The sequence below is a fragment of the Stegostoma tigrinum genome, chromosome 4 (genome assembly GCF_030684315.1).
Source record: "Stegostoma tigrinum isolate sSteTig4 chromosome 4, sSteTig4.hap1, whole genome shotgun sequence".
NCBI lineage: Eukaryota > Metazoa > Chordata > Chondrichthyes > Orectolobiformes > Stegostomatidae > Stegostoma > Stegostoma tigrinum.
This window is the reverse complement of record NC_081357.1, coordinates 8,873,053-8,901,022: the sequence shown is the minus strand read 5'-3', so window position 1 is coordinate 8,901,022 and position 27,970 is coordinate 8,873,053. Positions and strand designations below refer to the sequence as shown.

Here is a 27,970-nt window from a genome sequence, read left to right as displayed (position 1 = left end):
GTAAATGAAGGTACCAATCTATCACTTTTGGATTCAAGATCTCCATATTAACAGCACAGTTCAGTGTAACTCTCAGACATGGAGTGTAGAAAGACCGTAATACACAGAAGTAATTATTCAAAACAGCATCAAAAGTTACGTTGTATATAAAAGAAAACCCTGTAGCAGGACAAAACAGAATCCAATCTGATCTTAAAGATAAAAGAACAAAAGTAACAATGGAAAGGTAAGCTAGGAGTGTAAAGAATTCTTCTATCATATGTGATATGTAGGGCATAAAGAATGTTGTTCATATTTAAATTGGCTGTTAATGGAGTGAATGAAACAATAGCTTATTCAGACACTGACTACATCTAAAGTGACTGAAGTAGATACTGTCACATCTTTTACTGTTATTGGTAACATGAAACTTTTGTAAACTGCAGAATTTCTTCTTTATTCTGACTGAAGAGATGATTAGTAGTGGCCAAGCGAAAGGCAGTCTGCGAGAACAGCCCAAGAACATACTATTTAGAGGTGAGCTGACCACCCAAGCTTTCGCAGGAAAGGGAATTTTGAAAATATAAAGCAGAGGCTGAGACAATTCATGAAACCATTGAGAATCAGTGTCAACATTTCAAGTTGGTGACTTTTTATCAGATTAACCCTCCCTTGATCGATGTAAGAGATCGCATCCGATCCATAATCAGCCAATATCATATTGAAAAGATTACCAAACCACTTTAAAGAAGTCTCCAAGTGAACAATTAGGCGTACTGTTTAAAAGCATTAAGGAATAGTGATTAATAGGATTGACTTAGTTAGGATCCCGATTTAGCAACTCTGTTGTCACTCTGGAAATCATAGAACATTATTGTACAGAATATAATGCTCAAACATAAACTCTATGCCAGTATATGCTAACCATCTATGTAAGCCACCAGTACAACCCCAGACAATAACAGCTGTAGGAAATGAGGGGGTAACCAAGTGTGGGCTTGGATGAACACAGCAGGCCAAGCAGCATCTTAGGAGCACAAAAGCTGACATTTCGGGCCTAGACAGTTCATCAGAAAAGGGGGATGGGGAGAGGATTCTGAAATAAATAGGGAGAGAGGGGGAGGCGGACCAAAGATGGATAGAGGAGAAGTTAGGTGGAAAAGAGTGTATGGGTGGGGAGGTAGGGAGGGGATAGGTCAGTTCAGCGAGGACGGACAGGTCAAGGGGGCAGGATGAGGTAGTAGGTAGGAAATGGAGGTGCGGCTTGAGGTGAGAGGAGGGGATAGGTGAGAGGAAGAACAGGTTAGGGAGGCAGGGACGAGCTGGGCTGGTTTTGGGATGCAGTGGGGGAAGGGGAGATTTTGAAACTGGTGAAATCCACATTGATAACATTGGGCTGCAGGGTTCCAAAGCGGAATATGAGTTGCTGTTCCTGCAACCTACGGGTGGCATCATTATGGCACTGCAGGAGGCCCAGAATGGACATGTCAACTAAGGAATGGGAGGGGAAGTTGAAATGGTTCACGACTGGGGAGGTGCAGTTGTTTATTGCAAATAGGGGATGGAATTTTTGCAGGAAGGTGGGTGGTAGGAGGTGTATTCCAGGTAGCTGTGGGAGTTGGTGGGCTTGAAATGGACATCGGTTTCCAGGTGGTTGCCTGAGATGGAGACAGAGAGGTCCAGGAAGGACCTGTGTTGGAGATGGTCGAGGTGAACTTAAGGTTGGGGTGGGAGGTGTTGGTGAAGTGGATGAACTGTTCAAGCTCCTCTTGGGAGCACGAGGCGGTGCCGATATAGTCATCAATGTAACGGAGGAAGAGGTGGGGTTTAGGGCCAGTGTAGGTGCGAAAGAGGGACTGTTCCACATAACCTACAAAGAGGCAGGCATAGCTTGGGCCCATGCGGATACCCATGACCACCCCCTTTGTCTGTAGGAAGTGGGAGGAATTGAAAGAGAAGCTGTTGAGGGTGAGGACGAGTTCGGCTAGGTGGATGAGGGTATCTGAGGAGGGGGATTGGTCGGGTTTGTGGGATTGGAAGAAGCAGAGGGCCTTTAGGCCATCTGCATGGGGAATGCAAGTGTATAGGGACTGGACGTCCATGGTGAAAATGAGGTTTTAGGGACCGGGGAATTGGAAGTTCTGGGAGGTGGAGGGCATGGGTGGTGTCATGGACGTAGGTAGGGAGTTCCCGGACCAAGGGGAGAAAATGGAGTCCAGATAGGTGGAGATGGGTTCGGTGTGGCAGGAGCAGGCAGAGATGATGGGTTGACCAGGGCAGGTGGGTTTGTGGATTTTGGGAAGGAGACAGAAGTGGGTGGTGCGGGGTTGGGGAACAGTGAGGTTGGAGGCTGTGGGTGGGAGGTCACCGGAGGTGATGAGGTTGTGAATGGTTTGGGAGATGATGGTTTGGTGCTCGGGGGTGGGGTCATGATCCAGGGGGCGGTATGAGGTGGTGTTGGAAAGTTGGCGTCTGGCCTCAGTGATGTAGAGGTCAGTGCGCCATACTACCAATGCGCCTCGTTGTCTGCAGGTTTGATGGTGAGGTCGGGATTGGAGTGGAGGGTTGCATGTTCTGCAGGAGAGAGGTTAGAGTGGGTGAGAGGTTGAAGCGGTTGAAATGAGGGGGGAGGGGTGGGTTAAGGGTTTTTCCAAAAACAAACTGAGAAAGCAAACAAAATATTTCCTGAAAAGGTGGTATTGTGGGCAATATTGGCATACTGATGAAAATAATTGGACATCAGAAAGCGGAGATAATAAAATGTGAGGCTGGATGAACACAGCAGGCCCAGCGGCATCTCAGGAGTACAAAAGCTGACGTTTCGGGCCTCGACCCTTCATCAGAGAGGGGGATGGGGTGAGGGAACTGGAATAAATAGGGAGAGAGGGGGAGGCGGACCAAAGATGGAGAGAAAAGATTGGGGGAACATTGGGGAAACCAAGCGGAGGCTTGGGGACCGCTTTGCAGAACACCTCCGCTCGGTTCGCAATAAACAACTGCACCTCCCAGTCGCAAACCATTTCCACTCCCCCTCCCATTCTTTAGATGACATGTCCATCATGGGCCTCCTGCAGTGCCACAATGATGCCACCCGAAGGTTGCAGGAACAGCAACTCATATTCCGCCTGGGAACCCTGCAGCCCAATAGTATCAATGTGGACTTCACCAGCTTCAAAATCTCCCCTTCCCCCACCACATCCCAAAACCAGCCCAGTTCGTCCCCTCCCCCCACTGCACCACACAACCAGCCCAGCTCTTCCCCTCCACCCACTGCATCCCAAAACTAGTCCAACCTGTCTCTGCCTCCCTAACCTGTTCTTCCTCTCACCCATCCCTTCCTCCCACCCCAAGCCGCACCTCCATCTCCTACCTATAACCTCATCCCACCTCCTTGACCTGTCCGTCTTCCCTGGACTGACATATCCCCTCCCCACCTATACTCTCCTCTCCACCTACCTTCTTTTCTCTCCGTCTTCGGTCCACCTCCCCCTCTCTCCCTATTTATTCCAGAACCCTCACCCCATCCCCCTCTCTGAAGAAGGGTCTAGGCCCGAAACGTCAGCTTTTGTGCTCTTGAGATGCTGCTTGGCCTGCCGTGTTCATCCAGCTCCACACTTTGTTATCTTGGATTCTCCAGCATCTGCAGTTCCCATTATCATCAGAAAGCGGAGGGTAGGATTAGATGAGGTGGAGTGTAAACAGAAGTAATTCATAAGTTTTCTGTGCTGCAACCTTGTGATCTGTTCTCACTTTTATTGTTAATTTTCAAACAAATATTGAAAGCCCTTTAAAAAAAACAAAATGATGAAACTTGGTTTAGTAGCAGAGGTTGATGCAAAGAATTGCACATATTAATAACACAATGTGTAAAAGCAAAGGTCGATAGTTTCATGGTTACTGACCACAAATACTTCCAGATTTCCAGAGACAAGAAATATTCCTTGCTGTTCAACCCTTAGGTGGCAATCCCATGGGCACCAGTTTCCCACTGGCACCTTAACTAAACTGGCAGTCATATGAAGGTCAAAACTCCTAATAATATTTTACTCGGTCACGAAAGGCATAATGGTTAAGCCCAACCATATCTACACAGTGTGTGCAATAGGCACAATTTCCAGCCAGTTTCATTGCATCGATAGCAGGACAGGATTCCCAATAAACTTTATTCATTCCTAGCCTGTGGATAGAAATTTTGAAGCATTCTATTGTAAGAACATACAATGCAGAATACTGATCAAACCTGGCACTGTCTGGCTATGCAAATGAAAAAAGAAGATTTGTTTAAGAATTTTATTAAAATGATTAATTAAACAATAATAAATGGGGCATTAAAACAGACAAAAAAATTACAAAATGTACACAGGCACTAGTCTTTGATAATAAAAATAAAATGCTATTGAACGATTTAAGGAAAGCCTTACTCTTTATAAAAATAGCAAACAACTTATTTTAATTATTTATATAAATATGCAAAATAAAAGAGACCCAGTATCAGGAATCAGAGCTGCACTATTAAGGAAGGGGAAATCGGTCCATCACTTCAAGTACAGCTCATTAAACAACGTATGAAAGTACCAAACAATTTAGGTGGAATTTCAAAATGTAACCCAAAAGACACCATGTGTAAAACAAACTGAATTGGTCTGCCTGTGTAAACTAATTGCTATTATAAATTACGATCCCCAAACTCAGGCTGAAAAACCCATAGAGTAAAAACAGAGTTTGACTTAAAAATCACTTGGTCAAATGGCCTTCCTTGTGAGTGATAAAGTGACTAGTTTGTTTCACAAGTGGAGGCAAAAACCTATTCACTATAGCACACAATTTACAAACAATTGTGACCTTAAATTTAGACCAAGATTATGTGAATGCAATTTCTAATTTATTATTAATTTATTCACAATAAATTTCTAATTTATTTTATTTTAAATGTCCTTTATTTCACAAGCTAAATCTGAGGATGGGTAACAATGCACCATTTTAAATTCTATAAAACAGACTATTAATATTAAAGTAGCCAACATGCTTCTGAAAATATTTCAATGGTGCCACTTGCTGTTTAGAAAAGCCCTAAAACAGCTCATCACATACAATACTTATAACATAGTGCAATGAAAGTTCAGAGACAAATGCAATAGCCCTCTCACACTGTGCATCAGCTCACAAACATGCGATGAATGACCAGTTTATCTATTCTTGGTCTTTATTCACTGATTGGAGAACAATGGTCAGGTCAGCAGAAGAATTCTTTAAATGGAACTACAAAATTTTACCACCTCCAACAACTCCTTCAGTAATTCGTACAGATTTGGGCTCAAATGCTTGGTAATGGAATTCAACCCACAAACAAACTCGGCTAGAGATGAGCCTGCTACTAAGCTGACTAAAACAATAATGCTGCAATTTGTCTGTCAGTGTACAAGAAAACAACTCTTACTCCAGCTAGAACAGTCATTTTTCTAAGTACTCGCTGGCAGAGAAAACTGCAGCAGGCAGTGTACTGGTAATTCCATATAATTCAGTAGTCATCAGACCAGACTGCTCACAGATACAGTACACCTTGGTAACAGGACTTTTTTGTCATTCCATCGAGTGCAACACTATAATCAAAAAACGTGAGAAAATGGCTAGGATAGCGGTTGTATGAATTTAGTACTGAGGTGACTCAAGGAGTAAATAACCATAATTAAACTGGCTGATAGCAAATATAAACTGAATTTTCAGCTTCAGTTGTTAATCTAAGCTACACAAGTTTACATTCGTCATACAGCACGTAAGTATCAACAGATCCTTCAAACTACCTGTACATGACAGCCCAGTAGGGCAGCGCTGATCAGCTAAACGATATATAGGCCACCTGCAAACTGGCGACAAACATCTCAGCTCAGAAATTGTAGCAAGCACCATGTGACATGAACAATTAGTAAAAACTGAATCACCTATAAAAATATAGTTTCATTTTACAGCTGATAAAACAGAGGGTACTTTCAGATGTCTGGTACCTGCTCGACTCTTGGCTGCACAACAGTGCATGGCACAGAGATGTCCTAATGAAATGGAGGAAATTAATAATTGGAGAAGGAAAGTTAGTCATGGTTGTGGCCACAGAGTTACAATATATAATTTCACATTAATAGCATCCCACGCAGTATAACTGAGATTGGTAAGTCACTGGTGAGGAATCAAGCTGAATTCACCTACTTGCCTAAAGGAAGGCAAGGAGGAAGGTTCAGTGAGGGTCATTCCACATCACAACATGTGCATCAACAACCTCAGGGTTCAGCTTCACTGACGATTTGGTTAACCTTACCGTTCAGTAGGTGTGGCATGTTATATAACTGCACGCCCTGTAATTTTAGTGGAAGGCTTTACTAATGCCACAAATACTGGGATAAACCAAACCCTTGGCAGCAAAACATTTATAATGCCCTAACTAATATTACTGTGATGCAAAAAGATTTTTAAAACTTAAATCTGGAACCAGCTGTGTATTAACACATCTTAAATTTCTTTTTGGTGTAAACCTATGCCCTGATAAGCATTTGGACAAGCATATGAATGATGATGGGACAGTGTAGGGGGATGGGCTTAGATTAGTTCACATGTTGGCCAACATCGAGGGCCGAAGGGCCTGTTCTGCGCTATATTGTTCTATGTTCTGACTATAGGTGCCTGGTAGGAAATCTCAAACCGAGGCTCCAGCCATTGCTAACAATGATTATGCCCATTACATTAGGAACAACTGCTTCTGTCACTCGGGGACCTATACTTGTTCATAATCTCAGTACAGCATTCTTAGTCATTCTATAATGAGATTTGGTTTTTATTCAGTAATTCTATGACATGTTCAAGAATCTCTCCAGTGTCTTATCACCAACTTCTTTCGCTGACCTACATCATTGCCCATGAGTTCCTAAGGATCTATAATTGGTCCCTTCACTTACATGAAACGTTGAACTTCATGCTGATATTGGGCCAGATTTCATTGTGTCCACTGAAAACATAGGCTCTCATTCTCCATCCAACACATTTGTATTGTCAAACTGTTTATCCAACATCCAATTTCTGACAAACTACTAACCTCACATTGTAGTAGGTGAATAAAAATGATGCAGCTGATGAATAGTAAATTTGAAGTAATTAATATTAAGTGAAGAAAATTACTATAACTAAAACCTGACAAATTCTCTGCCACCAATGATCTACATCCTAGGGTTCTAAAATAAGTGGCAGCAGAAATTGTGGACACATTGATACTGATTTACATTCACAAACAGTGCTAGTGGACTGGAAATCAACAAATATAATTCTGCTATTCATGGAAGGAAAGAGAGAAAACAGGAATCTTGGGGACAATTAAGAGAATCATCAGGAAAATTTCTGAAAACTATTATTAAGGAAGGTAACAAACCAATTAAAAATCATAGTATGATTAGGCAGAGGCAACATGGCTTTAAGATAAAATTGTTTCTGAAAAATTATTTGTGTTTTTGAGGAAGCAGGAGTTTCACACCATCCTCACTTCAAAACATTTTGCTGCTCCTGCCCCTCCCTAATGGTATTATTGTTTTACCTACAACGTATGGACTGCAGTGGTTCAAGAAGGTGGTTCATTATCACTTTCTTGAGGGCAATTAGGGACAGACAATAAATGCTGATCTAGCCAGCAATGCCACATTTCATGAATGAATAAGAAAAATAAGGGTCAGTAATTAAAGGACAAATGGCAAAAGTGTGGAGGGTGATACAAGAAGAATGTTTTCTTGCTCTGACTTATTGTCTGGACTGCTCTGCTCTATCAAGCACTGCTTTATAGTCTTGTGGAAGCAATTTCATTAGCAATTTTCAGCTGGTACTTGGATCTCTACTTAGAAAAAGAAAATTTGGAAGACTATAGAATGGAACTAATGAATAGGTAGCTTTTTTAAAAAAAAGTGAGGAGGGACAGATGTGATTCTATATCAAAAATAGAAACATTTAGGCCGTGCCTAAGTGGTATGCAGACAGGTTAGGTCTCTCAGATCTGTAACAAGGAGGAATTGTTAGTCAGTTCTCACCCTGCACTATACAAAAAGGAGCGTTGATTACACAGGCAATGTATAATAATTACACGGTGAGATAAAAGAGAACTGGGTATCCGATATAAACTGTAATTGCTGTACAAACACAGCTGGTTCCTCAAAAGAAAGAGACAGATTAATGTTGTAATCTGGCTTTCATGTGGCATCTACATCTAAATCTAATGAGACATCTAAGCTGTTTTCCCTACTTTCAGATACTGCTGAATGTGTTCATTTCCAGCAATTTGGTTTCATCGAAATATGTTACAACCTTAGTATTCATATAAAGAAAACACAGTCTCCTTTCCCAAACCAAAATAATTTAACAAAGTGAAACAACAGAAGTCAGACTTTTGAATAAAAGCAGGTATAAAACCTCCAAGACAAAAGAGGAGGAGGCTGGCTCATGTTCACAGGATATTAATTGTAGCACCTCAAGTTGGTAAGGAAGTTTTAAAAAAACTTCAAGAGATAATGGTGAGACTATCTAAAATTTTGAATATTCTGTGTGGATCTCCTTTAAAGGAAGGATAGTGCAGCTGCAGGAAACACACTCATATTCAACTGGTTGCTGAGGAAATATAAATCCGAAAACTTGAACACTTAGAGCTTTTATCAGCTAAATAAAATACAAATGTTTAAACTTGACATGAAGCAAATTGAATGGAGCAAAGGAACAGGGAGGGGAGTGAAAGTAAGGGGCAACAGAGCAGAGGGAATGGGAAGATGGAGGAGACAGAATAATGGAATGGAACAAATCAGGGCAATAGAAGGCGGCAGGTAGTGGGCAACTGAACAGGGCAGGCAAAAAGGGTGGGATGGAGGACAATGAAGAAAGGGAGAAGAGTGACAACTGAGGGGGGGGTGGAGGACAAAGTGGATATATCGGGGAGGGTGCATGTGTGCCAGAGGGAGGATCATGATAGGGTAGTGCAGCCCAGAAAGTTGTTTTCCTTTTTTTTGGTGGGGGGGGGAGGTTGTTGAGTATGTGAGGCAGGTGGGGTAATCAAACTGTGAGGGAGTGGATAATTGAGCCAAAATCACTGGGAAGGAGATGGAAGTGGCAAATGACAGAGTAAGAAGGAGCGGTGGGGGGCAGGCGAGGCAGAAAAGGTCGTGGGGAAGGAGAGAGGCAGGACAAAGGGCAGAAAGGATGTGAGGGGGAACGGGGATAGATGGGGTCGGTGCAGGGTGAGGGTTGCAGGGGCAGGACAATATGATGGATGTGAGGGAGGTGGGGGAAAGCAGAGGATGACAAAAGTAAAACAAATTGAAGTTATGAAAGAGAGGAAGGCAGAAAATGTGAGAGTCAAGGATGGTGACGGAATGTGAGGTGCATTTGGAAGGCAAACAATGAAAAGTCCAAGGCCAGGGGGCAATGGCAAATTAAAGACTGAAGACAATGTGAGCCAAGAGTAAAGAATAATGTGTGCTAGTGGGAAAGATGAACAGATAAAAATTTACAGCACAGGATGACAGATGTGATGTGACAGCTGTAATGTACTGGGTAGAACAGATTAAAAGGGGAGCACGAGGGAAAAAAACATGGAGAGAATCCCTTTGAGTTCATATTATTTTCCAGGATGCTTCTGACAGAACTGCTTCCGGCAAACCAAAGCCTCTGTGCTTCCCTAAAAACACTGAAGCTGCCTCCCTTTCCCAAAAGCAAGAATGAGAGGAGGGTGTATTAACGAAAAAAAATGTGACGAAGCGCAAGTGCTGCCTGAAACCCAGAATATGAGATGACATGAAATACGAGATTCACAAAACACATCCTGCAAGTTACTATCAATAACGCAACACACAATCCACTAATACTTATAAAGTCATTTAACAGCTAGACTTTGTATACAGGAATCTGGCAACAGTTTTCTTCGCACTCTTATGAAAAACATAACTGTTATGGATGGCTCAAAGTTCACAATTTTTTAAGATTGCATTTCCTGAAAGATCTAACAACAAGGACTTGTTCAATGTACATGCCCAAATATTTAAACTTGCACAAGTAAAATGTTGTACATTGTTCAAATAACAAAAAGGACAATTGTTTTACCAAGGCTTCACAACACTGGTGGAACAAATGTTGTCATGATAAAGTTTTGATTTCTGTTTACGTACCAATAAATTGTTTAATTCTACTACACAATGATATCCCTCAAGATAATCTTGCAATAGATTCTCAGAATTTTAACTTTGAGAACACTCATCACCTCATGGTCCATTAACTGAAGTATGAGCATCACTGTGTTTTCCTTTTTTAAAAAACCCATAACTAGCTGCCCTAGTGTCATCCAGAGGAAAAATAAAATCTTTTTATAAGAGAAGTACAGCCAACAAGGAATTAAATCAACCAGTTTTCTCTCCTCAGACATCAGAAAGCTATTTTTTTCACCAAGCTGGCCCAAAGCGCAGCTTCCATAGCCATTTGATCGAATGAACGGCTGTTGATCAGTTCTCGCACACGTTCTCTCATTTGGAAGGCTGCCCGGGCAACTTGGCGGGACTCCTCTATGGTTGCTTTCTTCACTTTCAAAATTTCTTCACTCCTCTTCTCTTTCCTTTTAATTGTTTCTTCCATAGCTTGTCGATGCCATTCTTCTTCCTCCTCAACCTTCTTTTTTATCTGCTGGTGAATCCTCTCTTTCTCTGACCTGGTCTTGTGTGTCTGCAGGGCTTTATTTTGGACGCACTTCAACATAGTTTTCTGAGCTTGTTCTATTTTGAAGTCAGAGATTTCAGCCAATGCTTCCTTACGTTCCTTCTGTTCCTGTTCTAGTTTCTCAGCCCTTAATTTAGCTTGGAGGATCTGGTTTTTCTCCCTGGTTGCTTTTTCTCTCAGCCCTTTCTTTCTTTCTTCCACCAGAAGTTTATGGTTTTCCTTGAATCGTAAAAGCTTCCGTTCCTGTGACATCCTCACCATTAACTCCTCAGTCTTCGTCAGATTGTCAATCTCCTTTTTCAGCATCATGTGCTTCAGCTTTTCATGTTCATTCTCCAGCTTGATTTTGTTCTGGTTGCTCATTTCTTTCAGCAGTCGTTTTTGAGTGGCATTTGACAGCTTTGCCTGTGAAACCTGTACTTCTTGTTCTTTGCTAATTTGCTTGATGGTTTCAGTTTGTTCCCGCAATTGATTTTGGTGATGTTTACGGATTTCTGCTTCATACTTGGCTTGTTCTAATTTTTCTTTCTTCTTTAATTCCTGCTCCTCAGCCAACATTTTCCACTTATTTTCTTTTGAAATCACGTCTTTCTCCCGCAGATCAGCCAGTTGTTTTAGTTCTTGTTGTATTTTGGACTGTCTCATTTCCCGTTCCTTTCGCCACCTGTGAATACATGAACTTAAGTTTGTGAAAAGTTTGGGTTTATATTGCACCTTTTCTGGAAATTTGGATCGACCTTGCTAAATTATGCTATAGTGTTCAGGGATGTGTAGATTAGGTGTGTTATGGATGGGTCTGGGTTGGATGCTCTGAGGGTTGGTGTGGACTAGTTGGGCCGATGGGCCTGTTTCCACACTGTAGGGATTCTATGATTCCTAACAGTATTCAAAGTTTTTAATCAAAGGAATGATTAGATTCCCTACAGTGTGGAAACAGGCCCTTCAGCCCAACAAGTCCACACCGCCCCTTACAGCATCCCACCCAGATCCATCACCCTATAACCCACATACCACTGAATACTACAGGCAATTTAGCATGGCCAATCCACCTGGCCTGCACATCTTTGGACTGTGAGAGGAAACTGGAGGACCCAGAGTAAACCCACGCAGACACGGGGAGAATGTGCAAACTCCACACAGACAGTTACCTGAGGCTGGAATTGAACCCGGGTCCCTGGCGCTGTGAGGCTGCAGTGCTAACCACTGAGCCACCGTGCCGCCCCCTATCATGAGTTCTGGGGAACAGGTAGGAACGTGGAATTGAGGATTATCAAGTCAGGTCATGGCACTGATTATCACAGTAGGGAGATCATGTTGGAACTGTATGGAAATTTGTCTCGGCCACAGATGGAGTACTATTTGCAGTTCTGATCACCACATTATGGGAAGAATACATCTGTACTGGAGACGGTGCAATGGAGATTCACCAGGATGTTGCCTAGGATGCAGCAGTTTTGCAATGAAGAGAGGTTGGATAAGGTCACATTTGATTCTTTGGAGCAGAGAAGACTGAGAGAATATCTGATGGCTATTCAAAATTATGAGATGCATGGACAGGGTGGATAGAAAACAGCTGTTCCTCTTAGTCAAAGGGTCAATAACAAGGGGACATAATTTGAAGTTGAAAGACAAGCGGTTTCAAAGGGATTTGAGGAAAACCTTTTCACCCAGATGGTGGCGGGAATCTGGAACACATTACCCCTTAAACTGGTATTCTTGCAAGTTATCCTTCTTTTCAGAAATACTCAAGTTCAATGAAGTACAATGAAACACTGAGATTTCTTACAATATTACTACTAATAATTTACAAAAAATGAAAACTTTAAACTAGTACATGCAATTCTTTATGGTAAATGAATATATGCTCAAAAAGTGAGCATCCACATTATATCAGTTTTAACTGCTTCTTAAAAAAACAAACTTGTGGAGCTAATATTTGGTGCTACATTAAGACTGCCTCAGCTGAAGAATGTAGGGCTTTGTGTAAAATTTAAAAGGGATTTATGTTTCATTTTGTTGTTTACATTGTATTAACTGATTCTAGTGTGGCTCTTCATAACATTCTGAAATACAGTCACTAGCAGACTTGCTGAGTTTATCCCAAAATTTGTTTTGTTTGATGAACTTGGTTAATACCAAGTAAAGCAACCTTAATGTAGTAATCTTTGGATTTTCTAACTGAATGAAAGTAGCTTTCTGACATAGTCTGGAAGCAAAGGCTGTCTAAACTTTTATTACTCAAAACCTTTAACAGACATTATGAAGAAAACAGTTTCTCAATTCCACTAATTTGGCTAAGACATCGAAACCAAACTTCAAAGACAATGAATGATCAGGGACAGCTAAATTGTCACTAAAATTTCAGTAAAGCATAAACCTTCCTGAAATTGTTAGTTACTAATTCCGTGGAATGTCAGTCAGGTAATTGTAAACTATTGTACCATATGCATGAACTTGGACAGAGGGGACAGACTATTTAAGCTTATACTAAGGTCAGGTACTTGGGTTGCAAAACCTATTGAAGGTATCACAGAAACAGCGGAGGGGATGGCAAGCTTCTGCTCCTCCAAGACAGCCCCCACATCAACACCCAGGAGGCAGCTGGCATTACCTTTCCTTGTACTTTGTTTGGTGTCTGAGGGGTGGCAGAGGAAAGCAATGGAAGTTGGTGGGTGAGCAGGAAAACTTCATTAACTTGGGTAGGCTGCAATACTAAGTTACCTGTTCCCAAGCAAAGAGTGAGGCAACAGTTGTGACACATCTCCAAGGAACAGACCAATACCGACATTTGCTATCTTTATTGGGAGCAACGTAGTCAGGGCTCCTGTGTCGTTGTCATCGTTGTAGGAAGCAATATTAGGGACAGCATTAGATCCAAAATGGAGACATATAAAATGGCAAGAAAAAGCAGCAAGCCTAAGGATTGGAAGCATTTTAAAATTCAGCAAAAGAAGATAAAAAGGTTGATTAAGAGGGGGAAAATAGAGTACAGGAGTAAAACTTACATAGAAATTGACTGTAAAAGCTTCTATACATAGAAGAAAAGAAATAGATTAGTCAAGACAAATACAGGTCCCTAGTAGTCAGCGCTGGGGAAGTTTCTATAGGAACAAAGGAATGGCAAAAGAATTGAACACATACTTAGGTTCTGTCTTCACAAAAGAAGGCATAAGTAACCTCCCAGAAATGTTAGGGAGGTAAGGATATAGTGAGAGGGAGAGTTGAAGGAACTCATTATCAGTGAAACAAAACATGCAGCTAGGCCAATTGTTGGAATTAAAGGCTGACAAATCACCAAGGCTTGATAGTCTGAATCCCAGTGCATTAAAGGAAGAGGCCCTGGAAATATTGGATGTATTGGTGGTGATCTTCCAAAATCCTAGAGTCTGGTGCAGTTTCTACAAATTGGACTGTGACAAATGTAATCTCATTATTTAAAAAAGGAGAGAGAAACTAGAATTACAGACCAATTACCCTGATTATCAATAGTGAAGAAAATGCTGTTGTCTTTTACAAAAAGATGTGAAAACAAAACATTTGGAAAACAAAAAGGTTTGGACGAAGCAAGCATGGCAGATGATGACAAGTGGAGTATCAAAATGATCAGTGCTTGGGTCCTAGTTTTTCATGCTACATATAAGTAATCTGGATAAAGGATTCAAATGCAACATTTCCAAGCATGCTAATTACCCAAAACTAGTAGGGATTAAGAGTTGTTGAGGAAGATACAAGAAGGGTTTAGATGATTTAAACAAATTGAGTTAGTGGGCAAACACATGACAGATGCAGGACATCATGGATAAATGTGAAACTACGCACTTCACTATGAAACAGAAAGGTAGCATATTAACTAAATGGTTATATCAGGAAATAAGGATTAATTTTTCTTTATTCATTCATGGGATGAGGGTGTTGCTGGCCAGGCAGCATTTATTGCCCATCCCTAATTGCCTAGAGGACAGTTAAGAGTCAACCACATTGCTCTGGGTCTGGAATCACATGTCGGCCAAACTGGGTAAAGATTGCAGATTTCCTTCCCTAAAGGACATAAGTGAACCAGATGGACTTTTCCCAACAATCAGCAATGGAGTCACGGTCATCATTAGATTCCTCATTCCAGGGATATTTACTGAATTCAAATTCCACCATCTGCCATGAAGGTCCCCAGGTCATTATCTGGGCCGCTGGATTAACAGCCCAGTGATAATACCACACGGCCATCGCCTCTCTGATGCATGATGGAATCTGGGTATCCTTGTATACCAGTCAATGAAATAAGACAGGCAGATGCAACAAGCAATTAGGAAGGCAAATAGCACATCTTTATTGCAATAAACTTGGGAGTTCAGAAATAAGGATGGCTTACTGCAGTCGTACAGAGTTTTGGTGAGATCACACCTAAAACTGCTGCTTACAGTTTTGATCTTCCTACCCAAGAAAGGATATACTTTCCATAGAGCGAAAAAGAGCAGTAGAGGTTCACTGAACTGCTACAGGATTGGCAGAATTATCCTATGACGAGAGTATGTTTCAACTAGGCCTGAATTCACTTTAGCTGAGAAGTATGAGAGGAGATTCAATTGAAGCATATAAAATTCTAACAGGAGTAGACTGACTAGATACAGTGACACTGCTTTTGCTGGAGGATCTAGAACCAGGGGTCAGTCTCACAATACAGAGTAGGCCATGTAGTACTAAGATTAGGAAAAGATTCTTCATTCAAAGGTTAGTGTAGTGAACCGGTGGAATTCTCTACTGAAGAAGGTGGTGCAGACCAAGTCACTGAATATATTCAAGAAAGAGATAGAGGAATTTTAGATATTAAAGTCATCAATAGATATGGGGAGAAAGCAGGAATATGGCATTGAGATAAAGGATCAGCCACGATCATTTGGAAAAACTGAGCAGGTTCCAAAAGCCAAATGACTGACTCCTGCTCTGAGCTTCCAAGTGCAGAAGGGTGAATGTGTGACTATCGTGGGCAAGAAAGCAGAGAACCTTCACTGAGCTTTTTTTTATAAATCACAAAGGGACATTGGAAAGATTGACAAAGACTTGTACAAGTATATGAAATAATAAAACTTTAATAGAATTTCATACTGGTCTGATGCATTATGTCCTGATCAATAATCATTGATAGTTATGCACAAAATATTAGTATTCTGTTTTATTGTCGTTTTAATGTTGCCAACATCTCAGTTGCATTAATTTTTAAATGTTAAAACGGGGTTACATTGGAAAATACGCTGGAAAGCAGTGTATTACTATTACTGGTCTTCTTCGGAGGCTGGACAATGAGGAAGAGTGGATTAATTTTTGATGATTAAATTCAAAATATGGCAAGTGATTTGACATAGCACAAATCTCATGACTGTCTACATTTCCTGTGTGGAAATAGTTGTGCTCGAGTACTACCTGGAATTTTACACAAGAAAACCAAGAACTAGGAAGTTTGAGAGATTGAGTATTTTAGTGATAATAAATCACAGAAGAATCCCAGAGGCATACACTGAAGAAGTTCATGTGTTTCTTCTATACTGCATTGGTACAGATAGGCTAAACAAACTTCATGGAAAAAAAATGTTTAATATGGTCACCTGCCAATACTCTTGATCAAGCCTTTTTGTCTTTCCGTCTCTTGCTTCACTTGTGCTAATCTTTCTGTCCTCTTCAGTTTATCCCAGAACTGCTGGGCTCTGAGACACTGTTCCAACCTCTCCTGTTCTTCCTGATGTTTAACCAGCATTAATGCCGCAATCTTCCGATCACGTTCAGGAATGATCACATTGGTTTCTCTTCGGATTTCACTAACGAGTTTGTCCAGTTTCTTTGCTGTGGCAGGGGCCTGCCTTAGATCACCGAGACTGGTGTTCTTCCGAAAATATCCATTCAGGCTGGTGTCCTGTGAATTCTTCGTCTTCTGCTGTCCAGACATGTCCATTGGCCTTTTACTTTCTTCTGAAACGGCCCCCAACGATAATGACACGTTCTTGCCATCTGATAGAGGAGCTCTTGAAGAGCTTTGGTCTTCATGGACATGACTGTTGGGAAAACCAGATTCATTTGTAGATTGTGGAGCAGAAGATTTCACAAAAGTCGGTATGGGTGTTCTTCTGGCCTTTTCTTCCTCTATGATGCGCTGTCTCTCTTCTCTGCACTCTAAATTTAACAGTAAAATTATCAAATTACCCAGTCTCCTACTTAATTTGAAATGAATGAACCCTAAAATCATGCATTGAGTTTCCAGATCAAAACAACTCCGTTCAATTCTTTGGAAAACAACATCTCTCTCCCAGGATTAGTAAGGTAAAAAGTGAAAAAAAAATGCACATCTATTTAAGCACCTTTTGTCATATTAAGACTTGGATAATTTTCTTACAGTGAATGAAGTACTTTTAAAGTGTAGATCCTATTATACCATAGATATATGTGTTGCACAAAGTTTACGTATAGCAAAGTCCCATAAACAGTAACCAGGTAAATAACCAGATTGTCCGTTTTTAATAATATTATTTGATGCTTAAATGTTAGAACAGCAGAGAGAATTCTGAGCCCTTCTTTGAGCCGTGTTTTGGGATTCTTTGTTAAAAGATTATTAGAAGACAAATGGGATTTGGATTACATTTCATCAGAAAGACAGCACCATATACAATCCTGCACTTGACTGCAGACAGCCTAGATTATGTATACAAATCTTCAGAGCAGGACTTGAACTCTCAACCTTCCGATTCCAAGGATATCATCTAAGCCAAGACTGACACTTCAAAGGTTAAAGACTAAGCAGAAAAACATTTATTTAAAGTTGACTCAACTACCCAGAGAATACTTACGCATGAACTTTTAAGATTTTAAAAAAAATTGGCTTGGCTAGTTGTAGTGGAGTCTTTTTAAAATTACAGAACTTGCCAAGCAAAAATTGATGGATCCAGCTGTCTCAATAATTGCAACAAGCAATCACAAGGTGAGAGGATGGAGGAGAAGTTGGGGGGGGGGGTGGAGGATGAATGTAATAATGTGGAAATAGTTTGCAGATTAAGGTGGTGACAAGAAACTATAGATTCTATATAACAAGTGAATAAAGATGAAAAACAAAAGAAAAAGACTTCAATTATGTTGTATATTATATTTTCATGTCTCCAAAATGAACTGAGTTTGGAAGTGGCATTTCATTTACAATGGGAGGAGGGAAATTGTAAATACAAATTGCATTTAAGAAATGAGAACTTGACACGTAAAGAGTCGTAGAGTCATACAGCACAGAAACAGACTCTTTGGTCCAGCTACTCCATGCTGACAATAATCCAAACTGAACTAGCCTCACCTGCCTCCTAACATTTCTTATTCATGTACTTATCCAGATGCCTTTTAAATGTTGTAACTGTGCCTGCATTCACCACTTTCTCTGGAAGTTCATTCCACACACAAACTACTCTGACTCCGGCCGTTAAAGCCAATTTTGTTTCCAATTTGCAAGGTTACCATGAATCCCATGTGATCGAACTTTACTAATAGTTATGAAGCAGTCTGGACATTTTCTGGATCAAAAAGGGCTCACTATATGATTTTATCAAGGAATGGATTCAACAGCTTAATGTAAGCTGTTAGCCATATTTTTACGTGAAAAAAAGTGACTTTAGTGAAAATAAAAGCTTTTATGGTGTTAAAAGATGGGGTTTATGACCCTTAATTATTGGGAAAACCAGTTTTGGGAAACACCAAGAGGCCTCCATCCCAAACGTTGTGTAGCAACTGTGTCTGGATTCAGGTTTCTGTTTCACAGATCTGAGTATTCAATAAGGAAGATACTCCAGAAGCTGCATGTCTCAGATGTTCTTTGGAAGACAATAAGCCAATCAAGTTTCCAAACAACAGTATCTCTGACTACTTCATAAAACCTAAAAAGCTGAACTGTAACCAAAGACTCTAGTTCAGGTTGATTCAAGCAGAACTGAAGTTCATAGATCAGTCAATGGCTGTCACTCAGTAATTCAATTTTGACAAAAAGGCATCCCAATGCCCCCATGAGAAATCATCACAGTCCATCCTTTTATTGTTCAGACCGTTGGGACATTTTCCCCACTTTCACTTTTTTTTCCTTTACGATGTCATCTCTGCACAGACCATTGAATCTTTGTGTAATGTGACTGAGCTGTGTTTGGGTTAATTTAAAAAAAAGGTCTTATTCCAGATCACAGCTTAAATATTGAACAGTGTTTGTTTTAAGAATAAAGGTTTTATTTATAATAAATATTATTTTGAGTTAATTAAGTTTGATTAGCATCTCTTTTGTCAGGATAATAATCTTGAAACCTGGAATGTTAAAACCTTCAGACAACAGTTAAACAACTACCCAGAATGAAGAACAATCCTTGGTGACCACGAACTCAGGCACTTCAATACTGATATCGCTGCCCTGCAGGAGACTCAAGCAGGTGAAGGGCAGCCAAGGGAAAATGGTCGTGGCTACACTTTCTTCGGAACAAGAAAACCCAAAGATCAAAGATCAATCTAGGTCATACGGAACTATAAAGAACAATTCATCAACTGATTCACAGAGCTCCTTGCTAGCAATGATTGTCTATCTACCACTTGCTACGTTGTACTCCAACCCTCAATGCCATAGATGAGTTCAAAGAATGTTTCTACTCCACCCCGGACGCCATACTGACCAACAGCCCCAAGGAAGATAAAATTATCCTCCTTGGAGACTTCCATGCCAGATTTGCAAAGGATGCCCAACTCTGGAAAAAGAAATCATCAGAAAGGAAGGAGTCAGGAATTGCAACACCAGTTGGATTCTCCTGCTCACAAGTGGTGGAGAACACCAGCTGATCATCACCAACACTGTACCGCCAAAAAGACAAAGTTCAAGGCTTCTTGGAGGCACCAATGATTAAAGCACTGGCACATTATCAACAATATCATTTGATTCCAAGACCTAAAGGATGTCCTCATTACCAGTGCAGTCAACAACTGGACAGACCTCCAGCGAAATCAGTCTTCAATAGCCAAATGCCACCGAAGCAGCAGCAAAGGAACAGTCAGAAGAAATCTCAACATTAAGTGGCTTCAAGAGCCAAGCAGATTAACAGACTTCCAACAATGTCTTCACCAAAATCTCCAAACAGTTCATTTTAATGGAGAGTGTTGAAGACAACCATCTCATGCTGTGAAGAAACTATTGGTTACCTTACAAAACCAGAAAACACCAAGATTGGTTCAACAAGAATGACTGCATCTAAGACCTCACTAACTAAGAGGAAAGCCCCCTGTGCCTGACAAAACAACATCACCAGTGAGACAAAGAGGAGAGCTCACTAAACAGCAAAAGCAAGATACAAAGAAGAACCAGGGAAATCAAGAACCAATGGTGGACTAAGAAAACTAAGGAGTTCCATGACCAAACAAAAATGACACTGACCTTGCTTGCAGAACTTCAGTAGTGAATGACAATATTGACTCTGCTCTCTTGGAGATCCTTTGCAGAAGCATATCATAGAATTGGTCTCAGCCTCAAGAAGTCTCAAATCCTATACCAACCTGTCCCAGGTCAAGTTCCATTCCATCCCTCCATTAAGGTCAATGCAGAAATCCTCCCATACATGGAACATTTCCTTTATCTGGGAAGCTGTGTCTCATCTAAGGCTGACAATGAGGCAGAGATTTAACACTGCACCCACTCTGTGAGTGGTGCCTCTGACACCCAAGAATAAGAGTCTTCTTTGACTGTGACATCTGTGCACCAAGACTTTTATGTACAAGACAGACATCCTTCCCACTCTTCTGAACAGTTCAGAAACTTGGAATATGTATATATGATACTTAAGTCCCTTGTGAAGTACCATCAACTGTGTTTGAGAATTCTCTGCATTAGCTAAGAGAACAGCCACAATGACATTCATGTCCTTGAAGCAGCTAACAGCATCAGCATCAATGCATAATCATCCACAACAAATTCCACAGGGCTAGCAACATGCTTAAAATGCCCGAATTCCTACTACCAAAGAAAATCTTCGCCAAGGTCAAGGAAGGTACTCAGGAGGAAGACAAATGAAGCATTTCAAAGACTCCCTGAAGACTTCCCTCAAGAAATGCAACATTGATACCAACTACTTGGGAGACCCTTGTTCAGAAGAAACTGACTGGAAAAAAACTTCTGTATTAAGAGACACAGTTCATGACCACTTCCATCTAGAAGGACAAGGGCAGCAGACATACGGGAACACCACCACCTTCAAGTTCCCCTCCAGCCACTCACCATCCTGACTTGGAAATATCTCATCAGTCCTTTATGGGTCAAAATCCTGGAATTCTGTCCCTAATGGCATTGTGGGTCAACCCACAGCAGGTGGACTGCAGCAGTTCAAGAAGGCAGCTCATCACCACCTTCTCGGGGCAACTAGGGATGGGCAAGAAATGCTGGCTAGCCAGCGATGCCCACATCCCACAAATGAATAGAAATGAAAATTCTTTGAGAACACCTAGCAGCAGGAGGAAGTGTGGAAAAGAAACTGGAGAAAGGAATGCCAACAATCTCAAGGCTAAGAACCAATTCAAACTCCCACAAACACCTGATGGGATCAGGCTCATCAGCCACATAAGACCCACAGAACCCCATGACCACTGACATAATTTCCTACATGGACAATCATACTCATTAGCAACAAATTGCTGACAAATACAAAACATAATCAAATGTCTATTTTGGTCACTGAATGAACATATTTATACTAATGGTGCAAGAGGTGGGACAATGGGTTTTCTGTGCATTTCTTTTGTCTTCAGTCATAACAGTGGGAAAGGTGTCAAGTCTCAACATCCAACTAATTTATGCCCTAGAATTCTGAAGAAAGTTGAAGACATTGTGGCAATCCTCCTCTCTAGTTAGTGAATTGGACATTCTACTTTTTTTCCTGAGTATTGCTATTTTGTGCACTAATAACATTGTTGCACGCTTTGATCATCGAATTCAGCAATCAAGTGGGGCAACATGTGTGTTCCCATTCTTTGTGAAGGTTTTTTTTCCTCTGACAATTAATGGCTGATTTCATTTAGTGCACTCAATAGTTTGATTGGCCCCATATTTAAGGATTGCATTACAGATGTTACATGCTCTGATATAACTAAACGTGGCTGTTATTTCTTCTTAGGGTTTTGAACTCATCCAACACGTAGGTCACCAGATGGCTATCCTGCACTTCACTGATCCATAAACTTCAATCCTCTTCATCTGATGAGTGTTTGTCATGGATGTGGATAAACACTTATGTGAAGAACTTGCTTTACAGCATGATTTTATCCACCTCTCCCTTCTTCCCTTATCTTGACCCCTTTGCACCCATCCTGCACCTCACCTCCCCGTCCCCACGCTTGTCCTCCCCATCATGTCCCACACACATCCGCTGCTCTCCCAACCCCACCCCACCTCAAACCCACCAACATCCACAGCACCCACCCCATTCCACAAACCCTCCCCTCTTGCAGCCCCTCTAACTTACCCTAACCCCTTGCAACGCCACCACCATCCGCAACCCACTCTGCACCCCCCCTTGAGCACCCAACCCTACCAGCTGTCAAGTCACCCCATGACCCCTTGCACCCCAACCCACCCTCCAATCACCTCTTCATACCCGCCACCTAATACCCCCTCCCCAAACCTCAATACCCCTGGCCCTCTCCCCTCCCTAACCCCCACATCAGCCCCTCCCCTCCCAATACCCCACTCCCTCTGCCCCTCCCATTACTAGCCCTTTAGCCCGTCTTATCCCTAGCCCCGCCCACTCGTCCTAGTCCCTCCCTTAACCCTTCCTTGCCCCGCCCCCTACCCCGGGACCCCACAGCCCCGCCGCACCCCTAACCCGCCCCCTACTCCATGACCGCCTCAGCCCCTCCCCACCCCAGCCCACAACACCTCAGACCCACACTAGTCCCCGCCCCCCAGCCCCATCCTAGCGCCCCCCGCCGCCACCCAGCCCCAACCCATGACCCGCTCAGCCCCTCCCGCCCCATCACCCAGCCCTCACCTCGGAGCCTCCTGCGGCGCTCCCTCTCGAGCTCCTGGTACCGGCGGTGCAGGTGGCGCAGCGGCTCGAGCGGGGCCTCGCGCGCCAGCTCGCGGAGGGAGCGCGGGAGCAGCTGGACGGGCCGCACGTGGCGGCGCGCGCACGCCTGGAGCGAGCGCGGGCTGGTGAGCACATAGCGGCTGCGCAGCTCGGCCTCCGGGCTCTGGAAGTTATAAAGGTCCAGGCGAGGGCTGAGTACAGAGCAGGGGGCCCGGGACATGGCGGGGGAGGCCGCAAACCACGGCCGCCGCTGGCTCAAGATCACATCGAGTGGACTGTCGGGCCGCCCTGTCAGTACCAGGTTGGCACAACAATAAATAAAGTCCGATCCCAGAACTCATTAACTGGGTGAATCTCCGATTGTGTTGTTTATTACAGCATTCCCCTCCATTTTTTAAACCGTTAACAGTGGCTCTCTCCGCGACGCCTTCTGGTGACCATTGGAGATGGTCAAACAAAGGAGCGGAGGAACGGTCAAGAGCGGCACCGCTTCAACAGCTGCACGACAGCGCCACTCTCGGACCGGAGGACTCTCCCAGTATTACAAACTGGACAAATAGCAGCGCAGGAGAGGAGAAAGCCATTCAGCCCATCCAGACTATTGTGGGAGATAAGAGCTGTCTGTCACTGAGCTATTCCTGAGACAAACTGCAGACAAAAAATAACAATTAACCTTCCAGATGCATACTCTTCATCAGACTGGGATTTATGGTTGGCAAAAGTATTGGTGGACCTTGCATCCCTTGGTTTGTCCTTGTCCCCATGCTCCAATACATCCATCCTTGTGTTGCACTGCCGTCCTACACCAAACTGGAGACACATTCATTACTCAACTGGATAATGTTTGACCATGTAGTACCAACCCCAATAACACCTCATTTTCACCATGGACATCCAGTCCCTATACACCTGCATTCCCCATGCAGATGGCCTTAAGGCCCTCTGCTTCTTCCTGTCCCACCAGTCCCCCTCCACCAACACGCTCATCGGCCTGGCCGAACTCGTCCTCACACTCAACAACTTCTCTTTCGATTCCTGCCACGTCCTACAGACAAAGGGCGTGGCCATGGGTACCCACATGGGCCCAAGCTATGCCTGCCTCTTTGTAGGTTATGTGGAACAGTCCCTCTTTCGCACCTACACTGGCCTTAAACCCCACCTCTTCCTCCGTTACATTAATGACTGTATCGGCGTCGCCTCTTGCTCCCAAAAGGAGCTCGAACAGTTCATCCACTTCACCAACACCTTTCACCCCAACCTTAAATTCACCTGGACCATCTCCAACACCTCCCTCACCTTCCTGGACCTCTCTGTCTCTATCTCAGGCAACCACCTAGAAACCAATATCCATTTCAAGACCACCGACTCTCACAGCTAGAATACACCTCCTCCCACCCACCTTCCTGCAAAAATTCCATCCCCTATTCCCAATTCCTTTGCATCTGCCGCATCTGCTCCCAGGATGAGGCATTCCACTCCCGAACATCCCAGATGTCCTTAGTCTTCAAGGACCGCAACGTTGCCGACCGCAACAACCCCCCCTGCAGTAGTCAAGAACACCCAAAACCATGTCTCCTGCAATTCTCGCACCTCATCCCTCACACCCCGCCCGCAATAACTGCCAAAAGAGAATCCCCCTAGTCCTCACACACCACCCCACCAACCTCCGGATACAACACATCATCCTCTGACACTTCCGCCATCTACAATCCGACCCCGCCACCCAAGACATTTTTCCATCCCCACCCCTGCCTGGTTTCCGGAGAGACCACTCTCTCCGTGACTCCCTTGTTCGCTCCACACTGCCCTCCAACCCCACCACACCCGGCACCTTCCCCTGCAACCGCAGGAAGTGCTACACTTGCCCCCACACTTCCTCCCTCACCCCTATCCCAGGCCCCAAGATGACTTTCCACATTAAGCAGAGGTTCACCTGCACATCTGCCAATGTGGTATACTGCATCCACTGTACCCGGTGTGGCTTCCTCTACATTGGGGAAACCAAGCGGAGGCTTGGGGACCGCTTTGCAGAACACCTCCGCTCAGTTCGCAACAAACAACTGCACCTCCCAGTCGCAAACCATTTCCACTCCCCCTCCCATTCTTTAGATGACATGTCCATCATGGGCCTCCTGCAGTGCCACAATGATGCCACCTGAAGGTTGCAGGAACAGCAACTCATATCCGCTTGGGAACCCTGCAGCCCAATGGTATCAATGTGGACTTCACCAGTTTCAAAATCTCCCCTTCCCCCACCACATCCCAAAACCAGCCCAGTTCGTCCCCTCCCCCCACTGCACCACACAACCAGCCCAGCTCTTCCCCTCCACCCACTGCATCCCAAAACCAGTCCAACCTGTCTCTGCCTCCCTAACCTGTTCTTCCTCCCACCCATCCCTTCCTCCCACCCCAAGCCGCACCTCCATCTCCTACCTACTAACCTCATCCCACCTCCTTGACCTGTCCGTCTTCCCTGGACTGACCTATCCCCTCCCTACCTCCCCACCTATACTCTCCTCTCCACCTATCTTCTTTTCTCTCCATCTTCGGTCCGCCTCCCCCTCTGTCCCTATTTATTCCAGAACCCTCACCCCATCCCCCTCTCTGATGAAGGGTCTAGGCCCAAAACGTCAGCTTTTGTGCTCCTGAGATGCTGCTGGGCCTGCTGTGTTCATCCAGCCTCACATTTCATTATTTTACTCTCATCTACCTGTTTGGTCACCTTCTCAAAGAACTCAATGAGGCACGACCTTCCCTTCACAAAACCGTGCTGACTATCCCTGATCAATTTATTCTTTTCTAGATGATTATAAATACTATCCCTTATAACCTTTTCCAACACTTTACCAACAACTGAGGTAAGGCTCACTGGTCTATAATTACCAGGGTTGTCTCTACTCCCCTTCTTGAACTGGGGAACCACATTTGCTATCCTCCAGTCGTCTGGCACTATTCCTGTAGACAATGATGAGTTAAAGATCAATGCCAAAGGCTCAGCAATTTCCTCCCTGGCATCCCAGAGGATCCGAGGATAAATCCCATCCGACCCAGGGGACTTATCTATCTTCACCCTCTGAAGGATTTCTAATACCTCTTCCTTGTGAACCTCAATCCCACCTAGTCTAGTAGCCTGTATCTCAGTATTCTCCTTGAAAACATTGTCATTTTCTAGAGTGAATACTGTTGAAAAATATTCATTTCGCACTTCCCCTAGCTCATCTGACTCCACACACAACTTACCACTACTATCCTTGATTGGGCCTAATCTTACTTTCATCATTCTTTTATTCCTTAAATACCTATAGAAAGCCTTAGGGTTTACCCTGAGCCAATCCGCCAACAACTTCTCATGTCTCCTCCTGGCTCTTCTGAGCTCTCTCTTTAGGTCTTTCCTGGCTACCTCGTAGCCCTCAAGCACCCTAACTGAGCCTTCACATCTCATCCTAACATAAGCCTTCTTCTTCCACTTGACCAGAGATTCCACCTCCTTCGTAAACCACGGCTCCTGCCCTCTATAGCTTCCTCTCTGCCTGACAGGTACAGAAGATAAGTTAGAGAATCAGGATGAATGGGCTGCCATTGGGGCATTGTACATAGATAATGGTTTATTGTCAAGAGTGCTCAAATGAGTACAGTGAAAAGTTTACAAGTCACCGCTTATGGCACCATCTTAGGTACAAAAGTGTGTAAGTACAGATTCCTAAGTACAAATTCCTGGGGGAAAATGTTAGAAAAATAAAGAAATAAATGATACATTTGTGATGATAGCGCAAGAAAACTCATTAGTGTTAGAACCCTCACAAATTTTTCTTTTTTTTTCATTTTTATTGTTCCACCAATTCTGGTTTGGAGCTATGAATTGGGAATTGTGAGCTGGAAATGACTGGCAGCTGAAAGGAAGAGAGGTTTTGTTTGTTTGTTAAAGCTATGCCCGGACATTAATTGCAGATGGAGTCTTGATTAAAAGGATTCCAACAGACATAGCGATCCCTGGGGAAGAGCATTGTGTTTAAACAGATAGCAGAGGCTGGTACCTTAGAATTGGTTCCAGCAAGTCTGGAAGTGATGCTGTGTTTAAGGAGATGGCAATGCCGAATGGTAATTGTGGCTTCAGGAAGAGATGATCAGTATGTCAGGGTGGAAACAGAATTGATATTGTTTTTTGAACAATGCCTTCTGAGAGATTAGCTTGTTTGCCGACAACCTAGGAGGACGATTTGAAAGTTGTCTACCTAATCTCTTCCACCAGTTTCCAAAAGCCCCGAAAGTAGAAAGCTGAGTTAGAAATTGTACTATCTATACCCAAGTGAACTGAACAACATGTCAGAAAAAAATACACATTTATACCTATAAAGCAATGCAACATGCAATCTATTTAAATAATCTGGTTAGATTTGAAATTCTCTTTTATTTATCCCTTGAATGTTTTTGCTTGCCTTTTGCCTGTCTTTTGCGTGAATGGAGGCTGAAAACAAATGTTTCGGGTTTAAAGCATAGATACTATTCAGCTTACCATATTGTTTAATTTTTCTTCTGCTAAAGTTATTGCGTACTTAATAAATAGCTATATCTTCCTTTTGAGACACAAAACCACTATCTGGAATTAATTATTCACAAAGCCTTGGATTAGTTATTCAAAAGTCTGGTTCAGAACCATTGGAGTAATTATTGGGCGTTTTTGATGGTTTAATTTTTCCTGTGTTGTGAACGCAGAGCTAGAATTAGGGGAGAGCAACCCTCTATGAAACTCACCAGAAATGACACTGAGCCGTTTCTTGCTCAGAGTCAGCCCCTTGTCTTCCATTCAATAACTGATTGAGACAACGCTTTAAATGGAAAAGACATTTCCTTTTCCTATTCATTTGTGGGATGTGGGCGTCACTGGCTGGCCAGCATTTCTTGCCCATCCCTAGTTGCCCCTTGGATGGTAACATGCAACAGTAACTTTCACACTTAACATACAGTGAGTTGAATTCAGTGCTTTTGTTTTTGGCAGTGTGTGAGTTTACATTGTCAAACTGGAACCTGGTGCAATGACACATTACCAGAATAGTGAAGAACAAGAAAATATGCCAAACATTTGAGGCAGAATTAAATTTTGTAATCTGAAAGAAAAAAAAGAGAAGGGCGCCCTTGAAACCAGGAATGAAAGCCAATTATTCTGCATGAACTAATCCCGAGGGCCGCTGAGGTATAAGTTTTACACAGTC

General features: G+C 42.9%; 1 protein-coding gene across 1 annotated transcript; it reads right to left on the bottom strand.

The window, feature by feature from the left end:
• Positions 1-4,086: 4,086 nt before the first annotated feature.
• Positions 4,087-23,214, bottom strand: LOC125452307 (coiled-coil domain-containing protein 177-like). The gene is made up of 3 exons (XM_048530558.2): positions 22,722-23,214; positions 16,296-16,857; positions 4,087-11,362 (listed from the first exon to the last, which is right to left on the bottom strand). The coding sequence occupies exons 1-3, from the start codon at positions 22,978-22,980 to the stop codon at positions 10,411-10,413; spliced, it is 1,773 nt and encodes a 590-aa protein (XP_048386515.1). The 5' UTR covers positions 22,981-23,214; the 3' UTR covers positions 4,087-10,410.
• Between the last annotated feature and the right edge of the window lie 4,756 nt (positions 23,215-27,970).